At 39.3% G+C, this 12016-nt stretch overlaps 1 protein-coding gene across 3 annotated transcripts in view; it reads left to right on the forward strand.

Moving 5' to 3' along the window:
• LOC107086776 (zinc finger protein 385A-like) overlaps positions 1-12016 on the forward strand; it is a 96260-nt gene that overhangs the window by 68280 nt on the left and 15964 nt on the right. For all 3 annotated transcript variants that reach the window (XM_015377943.1, XM_015377944.1, XM_015377945.1), the window contains one exon: positions 5912-6086. In XM_015377943.1, the coding sequence (XP_015233429.1) occupies positions 5912-6086 (175 nt within the window). The remainder of the gene's footprint in view (positions 1-5911; positions 6087-12016) is intronic.

Below are 12016 nucleotides of genomic sequence, written 5' to 3' on the forward strand. Positions count from 1 at the left end.
TTTCTGAAGAGAATACAGCAGGCTGCCCTGTCATGCTACAACCTGCTTATCAATACAATCAGCCTGGCAAAAGTTTCCTGATGATTAGAATGCTCCATTTTTTTTTTAACAAGAAAAAATAGGGGAAGTTGTTTTCAGCAGCTGCTATATGTTTATTTATTTTTTTTGTTTTGTTTTCCTTTGTTGGTTAAACAGTTAAACAGGTTGCTAAGGGAAATACTTTTTTTAAAACAAAATCCAGGTTTGTCTCAATCTCTCCCTCCTCCCCACCCCTTGCCCCCAGCGCCAACATTGGTAGCACCTGCTCCTTTCTCAATTTTTTTCCCATTCCTGTCTTAACAACCTTCTCCTCTTGCTTTCTAATATCCTTGCTCTCTCATGCTGCATTATTTACAGTGTGGGGATTCCTAAAATTGCCTGCCATTACTTATTATAAGATGCATTCGTCAAAGGCATGGATTAGTGCCTAGCTCCGACAGCAGCGGTGTATCTTGGGAAACTGGCAGAGAGTGCAGTTGGGGGATAAGAACCGGAGCAGGAGATGGGAGAGGGAGGGTTTGTGGTCTGCTGTCTAAAAGTTGTGTGGTGGTGTGAGGTGCTAAACGCTGGGTGATGCAGAATAACCTTGGTGGCATGCTGCAATAGTGACACCATAGTCTCTATGGAGCTGCATTGGCTGACGTCAGAGCTGCTGCAGTAGAAAGTGGCTGCTATACATCTTATATATTTGTCCTTGTCTCCTTTCTGTTCTTCTCTTTCTTCCTACTCACTTATTCAACATATCCACCTGCATCCATTGATCTTCGTGATCCAAGCTCAGTAGCTTTGCTTGGACATCCAAACTTTACTATGAGGAACAACAACATTCAGATATCTTAGAGACTTTTCCCGTTTTATTTTTTTAGTTAAGAGCAACTCTTTGCAGAGATTATGCTAGACTTAACACACTTTTTCTTTTATGTTTGGCATTTAAATCCTTACACTCATAAAAATGACTCATTGGATTAACTCAATTTAATTGATGGCAGTTTTTCCATCCAATCCAATTTTGCTAGCTGAAACAAATCCACATTTATCTGTGTGGTGTAATTTTAGTGAGTCTGTTCAACACAGTTTTTCAGAATACTTTTAAAAGGCCATGAATACATACATCAAATTTTAATATGTTTTATTGGTTCAAACCTAATAAAATCTACTTTTGTTGAGCTGAACCTTGATAAAGATAGAGCTGCCACTGACCATTGATCTTGATCTCAAGATAACTTATGGTTTCATCTGTGTGGACTTGTAGCACCAACTAACTTCACTATCTCTTTTAGATGTAGAATTACCTGCCAAGTTGGCTCATTCTCTGGCAAAAGTGGTCCAACATTTAAAGGAAGTAACCTTAGCAAGGACCAATTTTAATGAGTACTGCAAAGTATCCGAAAATTCTTGACTTCTCTTGAGAGTCACACCTTGCCGATTTTGGCAGTATGGGCATCGTCCCCAGATCTTCTAAAACACTGGTATACGCTAAACTTTCTATGATTTTTTTTTTTTTTAATTTTCGGTGTATACATAGTGTATTCATAACAACTCCAGAACTTATGTCCAATGACAGACTAACTTATGCTTAATGCATTACGCAGCGTCAGTTAAAGCAGCTCCCCTCAGGCGCATTGCTGCCCTGAGGGGAGTGATTTACCTTAAAAAAAAAAGAATAAAGAAAAAGAAAAAAGAAAAAGAAAGAAAGAAGGTTTGCAGTCACAGCAGATTCAGCATCATGTTTGCTAGGAAGTTTGTTGGTGGTGGTCATGGGTGTGAACGCATGGAGGATCCATCACACTCCCCTTCTCGCTCACCATATGATGGCGATGCAGTCTGGAGTAGAAGTTACTCATAGGTTTTGGATAAGCTGGACGCCAAGAATTATGAGTGACTTACACTTACATTAACATATGTCAATGATCAGATAACTTACTTGTAGTCATTCATTAATCATTGGTTGTGCATTACCCTGTAACTCCATGTCTCCCTTCTTTGAAAATAAACACCCACTGTGAGGGATATATCATTTAATGGTTTATAAAAACACCTTTTACAAGAATTGTTCTGACATTTTTAAGTATGCTCTTAGCTTCTCAAGGAATAAACATGACCTCTACCTTTTAACAGAACCTTACTTCAAACATTGTGACCTATCCCTTTAAGTTTATCATCAGCATTTGATGCATTAAAAGACCCACATAAAGCTAATATAAACAACCAGACTTGGTAACATTACTCATACCCCCTGCCTTCTTTCACAAGCCAGGCTATCTCCACACTTGAGCCTGTGATTAGTGAGATGTCCTAAGTGTCAGTCAGTGTCCAACCCTTTTAGTGCTCATCACAGCTGACAGCTGCTTATCAACACAAAACCTCTCCCTGGCAACTATAAGTAAAGTAACTTTCTAAATCAATACAGCCATTGTTTGGCTCTCAAGGAACATCAACTGGTGGAAACCACTTTCTTACTGGCAAATCTGCTCTCCTTATACTTGTTTAGGCAAAGGCAAAACTGACATAACAAGTGCCAAACATCTCAGCTAGGGGCCTGTTTGTGCTTTTTATTGAAAATAAATATAATACACAGTAAAACAGGTTTAAACTAATTTAACTTGTAAATTGAAGCCATGGGTCCAAAACATGCTCTTCCAATACCCTTGTCCTTTATATTTCAGGTGTCTTCTTGCTACCATACGCCTGGCTTAAATAAATAAATGATTAACTTGCTTCTGCAGCACTTGGTGGCTGCAGAGGTGTCAATGCAGTCATTTGAATCAGGAGTGCTGGAAGAGACACACATCTAAAACATGCAGGGACCACATTGGTTTGGAGCCACTGCATTAGATAATGTGGTGTGCCTGTGAGGTGATGCATGTTTGCTTAACGGTCACTTTACTGTATGTTCAGACTTTAGGAGACAGTTCTGCATATAAACCTCATCTTTTCCACTATGTTGTCCCTGAATCACATACCTCTATATAGTAACACTGTGGCTACAGACAGACCGGCCTAATCTCCATGTAGTCTCCTGACGATCATCTCCCTAAACAAACACATTAGCAGAAACCTAGTCTGTCATCAAGAGATCATCCTGATGAGCTGCTGGAAATTATTTCTGTCACTATTTTTCAAGTTGTTATTTAGTACTACATATAAGGTGTACATTAAAATATCATTATTTAATCTATGTTGAGGATTTTTATTCTTATCTTCCCACAGTGCTCAGGGAGTTTTTCTTCATTATTACTGTCGCTCTCTCTAAACCTTTAGAGCTTTGTCACCGAGATCTATATCTCTAGCCTTTAACATAAAAGATAGTAAAACTGCATCCATGTGGAACACAGCTATTGGACTATCCCAATCCCAATTATTGATTTCAGGTATTCCAATCATTTCTATGATAATAGATTTGCAAAATCCAGCTACTAATCATGACCGCCTTTACAAACAATTGTGAAATACTAGTCATCTTCAGGACCTTGACAAGCTACATAGTCAACAGCTCAACCTTTTGATGTTAAAGAACTTTTAAGATTAACTCAATTTTTTTCTTCACGCTTAACCCAAGCGGGGTCGCAGGTGTCTATCTCCAGCAGTCTACAGCCGAGAGGCGGTGAACATCACAGAGACAAACAACCATTCATGCACACACTCACACCTAAAGGCCAATTTATACTTCTGACGCATAGCCTATGCAACCGTCAAATCTGTCTGTGTACATGACCACGCCCCAATGCAGAGGTTCTGCAACCGTTGTCGCGCACCTCAAAAACATCCTGACTAAATGTCGGGCGGTTGTAAACCCGCGCAGACAAAAAGCAGCTGTGGTTGGTCCTTGGTATGCCTTTCCGGCTGTCTGTGTGGTCGTCCTTCTCGATTCGGTGGCGGGGTGCGCCATTTTTAAAAACCGAGGAGTAATAACAACAATGGAAGTTGAACAAGGAGGTTCGAAAGTACAACCACTCGTACGATGTTTCAGACATGTTGTTTTGGAAAATAAACACTCCTGTCGGCGCTGCTGAAGAAGTTCTCGTGTCCATCCGCCTGAGTTCTTGCGAGTTATTAAATAGGCTCCCCCTAGCGCTTTGGCGGGAAACTGCTGTGTGTCCCTAGAAATTCTAGACCGACATTGCAGAAGCATACCAGCAAAACTGTTTCGCGACCAGACGCAAGCGACATTTGATGTGTGCGGTTGCAGAAGTATAATCCGTTCTTAAGGAGAATTTAGAGAAGTCCATTAACCTAACAGTGATGTTTTTAAGAGGGTTTTTTTTTTTTTTTTTTCGACCGTGGGAGGAAGCCAGAGTACCCTGAGAGAACCTATGCATGCCCAGGGAGAACATGCAAACTCCATTCAGAAAGACCCTGTGCCAGGAAAAATATCTCCAGCAACCTTGTATAACTGCTGATTGTTGTAAATATAGCCTCACATCAAAGTACTTCCAGACAGGTTGGCTGCTTGTTGCTATATATCAAATAAACAATGGGGGGAAAAAAATTGTACAGTTCATGTAGGTTGGGTATATGGCGTCAGGATTCTGACAAAAGTCCACACGTGTAATAAATACCCGTTTGAAAAGTTTTATATATAAAACACAAGCATGAAAACTAATCCATGCACATTTTAAATTTATCTATGAGTGTGTGGCGTAAGAATTCTGACAAAAATGGGTAGTCTGTTTCACCCAATGATTAAACTAAAGATTGCTGTTAGTAGGACTTGCATTTCTTCTTCAAAACTCCTCATGAACCAGCTATCTTTGTCACTGTTCATTCCTATTTTCTGTTTTAGAATTTGGCTCTGACCACCAGAAAGACACACATTCTTCCTGTTGAAATCATAATTAATTCTCTCTGGATCTGTCAGAATCAGTCATTCAACAAAATATTTAGTTATAAAATGACTAGCCTGGGTTTTAGCACAGTATTCCAATATGATGGCTGTTTTATCATATCCAGCTCAGATCTTATCATCATATGTCAATTCATCATCTTTCTTGCCATGTCTGTCTGCACCTGACACTGATCCAGATCCTTTTATCTTTAAAACATCAGCTCTGCTTTAGCTGTTCAACACGTGTGTTGGAGACTGTTGTAAATTACTGCAGCAGTCTTTATATATTGCATCTATAGCTCTTTTGGGAAACTGCTCTCCATTAATACAATTCTTGTTTCAAAGCTCTATTTATTCCTAAAAATTGCAAAAAGGTGAATGTTTCATGCCATAGGCATTCCCTGCTAAGTGGTGACAGAAAATGTTTGTCTGTGATATCAGTGCTGCTCTTTGATGTAATCCTCACAGAAGTAACAGAATCTATACACAGTGTTCAAATAAAGATAATTATCAAACCTAACTTGTCAGGGGTAAGTACTAGAGTGTACCTTATTTCTAACTTGTTCATCTGATTTTAGAAAGCTATTCAAATCAGCCACAACACAATATCTTGAATACTTTCTAACAATTCAATAATAGTATTGTACCAATATTTACCTATTAACTAAGAGCAGAATTTGCCTTTGATTTTCTTAAGGCTTTTTGAATAGGAGGGTTCCGCATTTTAACAGCTAACATATAGAATAAAACATATTGGAACTTATTACCAGATGAATATTATCATTTTTTTAAAATACACTTAATACTTTTCATGCCATCAAAGCACCATTGCATTGTTTTTTTTTTCTATTTTTCCTTATGGTCCACCTCCTCTAGAAGCTGCCTTTCTGTGCATGTGACATATATGTAGATTAAATAACATACATGCATAAGTTCATAGCTTTTTACATAAAAGTCTGACAGAGAGTCTAATCATATTTATTCTCTTCCAGTGGTCAGTGGTGTCTTCATTCACCATACAAATTTCTTATCCTTGTTGTTTCACAGAGCCAGGCAGAGGCCCATTACAAAGGGAACCGCCATGCCAGAAGAGTTAAAGGCATTGAGACATCCAAGAGTCGTCCCCAGGAAGGGGACAAGCCTCATGCTCTATCCCAGACCTCTCCCCCATCTCCACCTGGAGCCCCTGGCACTGCTCAAGACTGTGACGCTGGCAAAGCAGGTGAGACAGCAGAAAATACCACTTGATGTAGAAACATGCCTGTGCATCCCTATATTTGATAAATATAATCATTTATATCCATGCAGGATGATAAAGGGTTAACATTTTGCCAGAATATATAATGGGAATTATGCAAGAATAATAAGTCCTGTGATCACAGGGGTTTTGCAGTGTGTAACTGATCCTATGAGGAAACAGAGAGAAAAATCTTTCCGTGCTCTGATGAGGTTATAGAAGCAGAGTACCAAATATCCTGCTGATAATAGGTTGGTAAATGGGTAAAAACCTTTTACTATTCAAGGCTAATCCCAGTTTCATTAAATCAAATTCAGTTTCAGAATCAAACCAACGAGTTATTTCATGTTGCTTAAGCTTTTCGTCAAATCAGAACTGCAAACTTCAATGCATTTCAATGGCTTTTTATGTTCTAAAAAACACAGACTAGTTATCAAATCCATAATGCCAGCATGCTTCCAGTCTGCCACCATCATCCAGGTCCTAAAAATGCCTCAGGTCGCCTCACTCAATGACTACAGGCCTGTTGCACTGACTCCCAATATGACGACATGCTTCGAAAGGCTGGTAAAAGAACACATCGTCTCCAGTCTCCCCCCAACATTCGACCTGTTCCAGTTTACCTACCGACGGAACCACTCCACTGAGGACTCCATCTCCTCCACTCTTCACCTGAGCCTGTCACACCTGGAGGAGAAGAACCCCCTTGTGCGAATGCTGTTCCTGGACTTCAGTTCAGCTTTCAACACCATCATTTAGCAGCATCTGATAGGAAAACTGGAACAGCTGGGCTTGAATACACCCCTCTGCAATTGGCTGCTAGACTTTCTCACAAACAGACCTCAGTTAGTCCGGGTTGGACAGAGTACCTCTGATGTCATCACCCTAAGCGCAGGGCTGCATCCTGAGCCCGCTGCTGTTCACCCTGATGACACATAACTGCATCCCCAGGTTCACCTCCAGTCACATTGTGAAGTTTGCAGATGACACCACAGTGGGCTTCATCGGAGACGAGAATAACCAGGACTACAGAGAGGAAGTGGAGCAGCAGGTGGACTGGTGCAAAGATAACAGCCTGATCCTGAATGTGGAGAAAGTGAAGGAGATCATTGTTGACTTCAGGAAGAACCGACCTAACCACGCTCCACGGGTCATCAACAGCTCAGCTGTTGAGGTGGTCAGCAGCACCAAAGCCAAGCAAATCACATCCAACCTCACCTTGACTGTAAACACCACCTCACTGATCAAAAGGGCACAAAAGTGCAAGTGCAAGGGCCCTACTTCCTACATTTTCACATACATGTTGACTAGTGGTGAAAACTCCTCTGATAGCTCAACCACCACAATGCTCTTCCTGAAGCAGAGGTTTGACAATCAGCCAGACCCTCATCTCCACTACCATTGCTTAGGCCTTTCCAGTTAGGCTGACAGGTGTGATATTCCTATAGTTGGAACAATCTCTTGTCCCCGTTCTTGTCCACGGGGTACTTATACAGAAATTTAATCAGATTCTGGAGACCTTTTTGAATGTACTCAGATTAGAATGCTTATTTTATTGGTGAGCAGATCAAATACAAATATGTATAGTTATTATTAAAATCATTAAGGTTTGTTTGATTTTTAAGATTTCTAATTTTCTGTGTCAACCAAATACTTTTCACCCAAATTCAGAATTTGAGATATTGTGGAAACAACATAGATTCATATTCCTTGATGCTCTATCCGGTTTGAAAGGGGTAAGGCTATGAATCGGCAGGAATTTCTCTCTCTAAATGAGCAGAGTTGACCTGTCGAAAAATGCTCACCCACCTTTGTATCCTTGTTTTTGCACTGCATAGTTATGCAGCTTTTGACATAAAATCTTGATAAATACATTGAATTTTCTGTATTACTTGAAAATAAGCAATTTTGCCATTCATTGCACAACAGAATGACCTTCTGGGGGTACCATACAATTTGCAGCTGAATAAAAAAAAAAAATGTTGCTTACTCTCAACGTGGTAATAAGTGCTAAGACTGACTGGTTATAAATAAAGATGAGACCCGAATATTAAATATGGAAAGCATAAAGTCAAAAAGGACAGTGGCAGCAGCTGATCTGGATTTAATAGGACTGTTTACTGTTGGCAAGTTGATTAATGGTTAGAAGGGACATTGTATGCTTATTCCCAAGCAGAACAATTCTAGCTATGTCCCTGTTGTCTTAGCCTTACTTGAGCCCTTCTTGCCTGGCTCATCTTATTATTTCAAGCTCTGTCAGCAGCTGAGTACTGTCTGCTTCGATCCCCTCTTCTTTTGTCTCGTCGAGTTTCCATTCTCCCAGTGTCGCTGCTTCATTTGGATCAGGAAATAAGAGATTTACCATGCTTAAGTGACATTTGCAAAGCTTTCTGCAGATGACTGTTTACAAGACATTTTCACAAGTTTGATGTGGGACCTCAGTGCAAACATTTTAAGTAAAGAAAAAAGAAATGTGTTTGATCAAGAATGTCAGAGCAAACACCTTAGCATTTATCGGCCTCTGTTTTGACACTTTTTATTCTAGCTGGTCCCATATAAGTAGAAACTTTTTTAGTCTTTTTCTCCCAGGGGACTCAACCTCTAAATCAGTCCCCCTTACTGCGATTTTCTGAGACTCCAAGTGCACAAGGGGATGAAACAAGGCCTGCCATGATGGAGATCCAAAAGTAGAAACATGTGAAAGAATGCCGTTTTCCATCCAAGCCTTTCTCTCGTGACCCTGGAACCTTGCGTCTTCCTGATTTTGCAGTATGCATGCTGGCTTGTATGTATGTCTGTGTCTTTGATTTGATCCTCAGCTCAGTGGTGGAGAGCAGATCTCTGGGACGATGCAGCTGTGCACTTCCTCAACTGGGAAAACATCCTATGGGGACAAACACAGTCTTTTGGATATCTGAACCCTTCCTCAGTCGGTCACAGGAGTTTATGTACATAAACATGAGTAAACATAGATAACCAATATGGTAAGGCCTAGGCTAAATGTTCAGATGTAAGAATGATGTTCCCACAGAGGCGCTTTGATTATCCCCCTCTGTGTTTGACATTGTTTTCGTACTGTAAAAGATCTTTTTACTGATATCCCTTTTCCTTCTTAGAAAATAAGATATAATACAACAGCAGACTGGACTTTCATATATGCATCAACCTTTATTTACTGTCCTCCATCGTTTTATTGGTAATACATTGAATGCAGTCAGGAGTGATGCCCACATATGGAGATTTTTGATGAGGTGTGAAGCTGCAGGGGGTTACAGTCTGAATGCTCTTGCCTCCTTAACTGTACGGTTCACAGAGGGAGTTTTACAGTCATCAAAGAGTTTGAGGTAGTCCTCCCCAAAAAGGCCCCTGGCTTTAAAGGACTGGTGAGAAGAGGTTTTGGTGAGGCCTAAAGTAGAGTGACAGCTGTTATACCAGAGAAAAACTCTCCTCCATCAACCCTCCCCCTCTTTTTTCTTTTTCTCTTTATTATTCTGCTTTCTGACACTCCCACTTTAATGAAGGGCTACATTAAAACCACCACATTCACACACCCAAGGTCAATGAAACAGGACTTTCATGTGAGGGGTTGTGTTGCACAGCAGGGACCTGACGCTAGCATTGGATTACACAGAACGGACTTCCTTTTTGTTTGTCGATGGCTTGAACATTTCTGTTTTTGTTTCGTTTGGGTTTATTTGGTCAAATTTAGCTAAGAGTTCAAATTCAAAGAACAAGATAGACATTTTTTTGCATAACTTGAATGTCTCTGCATGAATAAGGATTCAAATTCATAGCAAACTGGGAAAATTCCCTCAGATGCATTATAGATGAATGTCTAGTTTTGAGTTTCTTAGATCTTTAATAATTAACAATAGTCACAGAATCTGCTACCACATTCAAGACGGTTTCATTTACCCTGCATACGTATTCATAACCTGAAATCCTTCCTATTTTTTCACATGTTGCATTAATAAACTTTAATGCATTTTACTCGAGTTCTATATAAAAGATCAATATTATTGCCACCACTATCTTTCAAGATTAAGCCAGTGAGTTCATTTATAGATTATTTTTTGCATCAACGTTTAAAAGCCCACTTTTGATGTGATCTGACCAGAGTGTGTTTTTCCACTTGTTTTTTGTTCCCATAACATGGCTTTTGTCAAAATACGAGGGGGCTATACCGTAGCACCTTCTATGACTTTCTTCATGCCACTTCATAAAAGCCTAATTTGTGTAGTTCATGAAAAATATCTGCCTTTTTTCAACAGTCTTTCACCCCTGCTGTAGATCTCTGTAGCTTCATCACAGTTACCATTAGCCTCTTTACTGCTTGTCTGATTAATGCTCTCCTGGCCTGGTCTCCAAGTTTATATTATGGAATGCGTCTTTGTCAGTTTGCTGATAAGCCATATAAAAGGAGTGAACATTACTCTTTGACAGCTGGGGAGATAGTGTTCATAACATAATCCTGCTTTAAATGTCTCCACAATCGACAGCTGGTTGTTCACAAGAGACACCTTAGGCGTTTATATAACATCTGCATTAAATTATTATTATTATTATTATATAATAGTATTTAAGAGACAGTTCTAAACAACCCTTACATGTAATCTATGTGCAGCCTTAAGCCCAATTTCTTTTGACAGAAACAAGTTGGTGTTTGAAAATCAATCAATTAACTCAAAAGCTTTGGTCAACCAATCCTTTACCTCCTGAGCCCATCCAGTACAATGTTTTAATTTCCCAAAGTGGATTAAAGCTCACCACAATAAGTGCCAAGCATCTGGATTGAGTTATCTCTCCCTCGTGACCTCTCCCTATTAAGAGCAACTTCCTACTTGGCCATGAGGGAGTTACTTTAAAAATGATTAAATAGACTAACATAATAACAACCAGAGCTGTAGGAGAATCAGCTAACTCTATTGAAGAGATTGTGTAAAAGAAGAAAATAAACTATTCATTCTTTCTCTTCTAGTGGTTTTAAGTTAATACATTACACTGTTGTCACTTTAAATTAGATAGGAAGAGTGCATATTTCGGATTTTATGAAATGCATTTTTTTTTTGGTTTAACTATAGCACAATGTTTCAAAAGCCCCAAAATTAAGTTATTTTATAGTAGATAGCTAATACAAGACCTTTAATGTACATTTAATTATTTCATTAGATAAAACTAAGTGCAGAGATGTTTGTCTGCATACACAGACTTGGAGTATAAAATCATTTGTTGCTAATTGCCAAATTTTTCTTGTCTCTTTTTCCCTGACCGGTTTTGAACTTATTGACTTTTGATGTCACATGGAGAGGGAGATGTATTTCTATCTGAACGCACATATGTTGAACAAATGCACATGCAGTTCGCCAACTGGACACCAGTATGCAACAAAGGAATTTTAATATTGTGAAGCGGTGGACAAGAGAAAACTTACATGATCTTGACTAAAGGTTGTGCAAAGAAGAACAATAACCGAAACACTCCATGAGGTATACAGTAAATCAAGCAGAAATAAATATATGAACTATCATTGTGATATTTCTATGAAAATCTGCAATGAATATGGAAAAACAGCTGTAAATTAGGTATTCAGAACAAACAATACTTCCTTTTCAATAATAGTGCATAAAATCCCTGTCATGTTATATGTGTGGGAGGTTTTAAAATATCTCTTAGTGTTGCTTACATTTTGTTTGGAAGCGGGCCCCACAGTCTGTACTGAAATATGAATACCCCACCCAAAGAAATGGGGGTATTTTGTCAGTGCTCTCTATTTAGTGAATACCGCTGGTCTTGAGTGTGGGTGTGGCTGACAAGAAACACATGTGTCGAACATACAGCTTTCTGCTCATTGCTGCTCTAGGTAAAAATGTACAAACTAATGGATTAATCACTTTTTGCAGTCATATAATCTTCCA

Source organism: Cyprinodon variegatus, unplaced genomic scaffold (assembly GCF_000732505.1).
Source record: "Cyprinodon variegatus isolate N-32 unplaced genomic scaffold, C_variegatus-1.0 Scaffold161, whole genome shotgun sequence".
Taxonomy (NCBI): domain Eukaryota; kingdom Metazoa; phylum Chordata; class Actinopteri; order Cyprinodontiformes; family Cyprinodontidae; genus Cyprinodon; species Cyprinodon variegatus.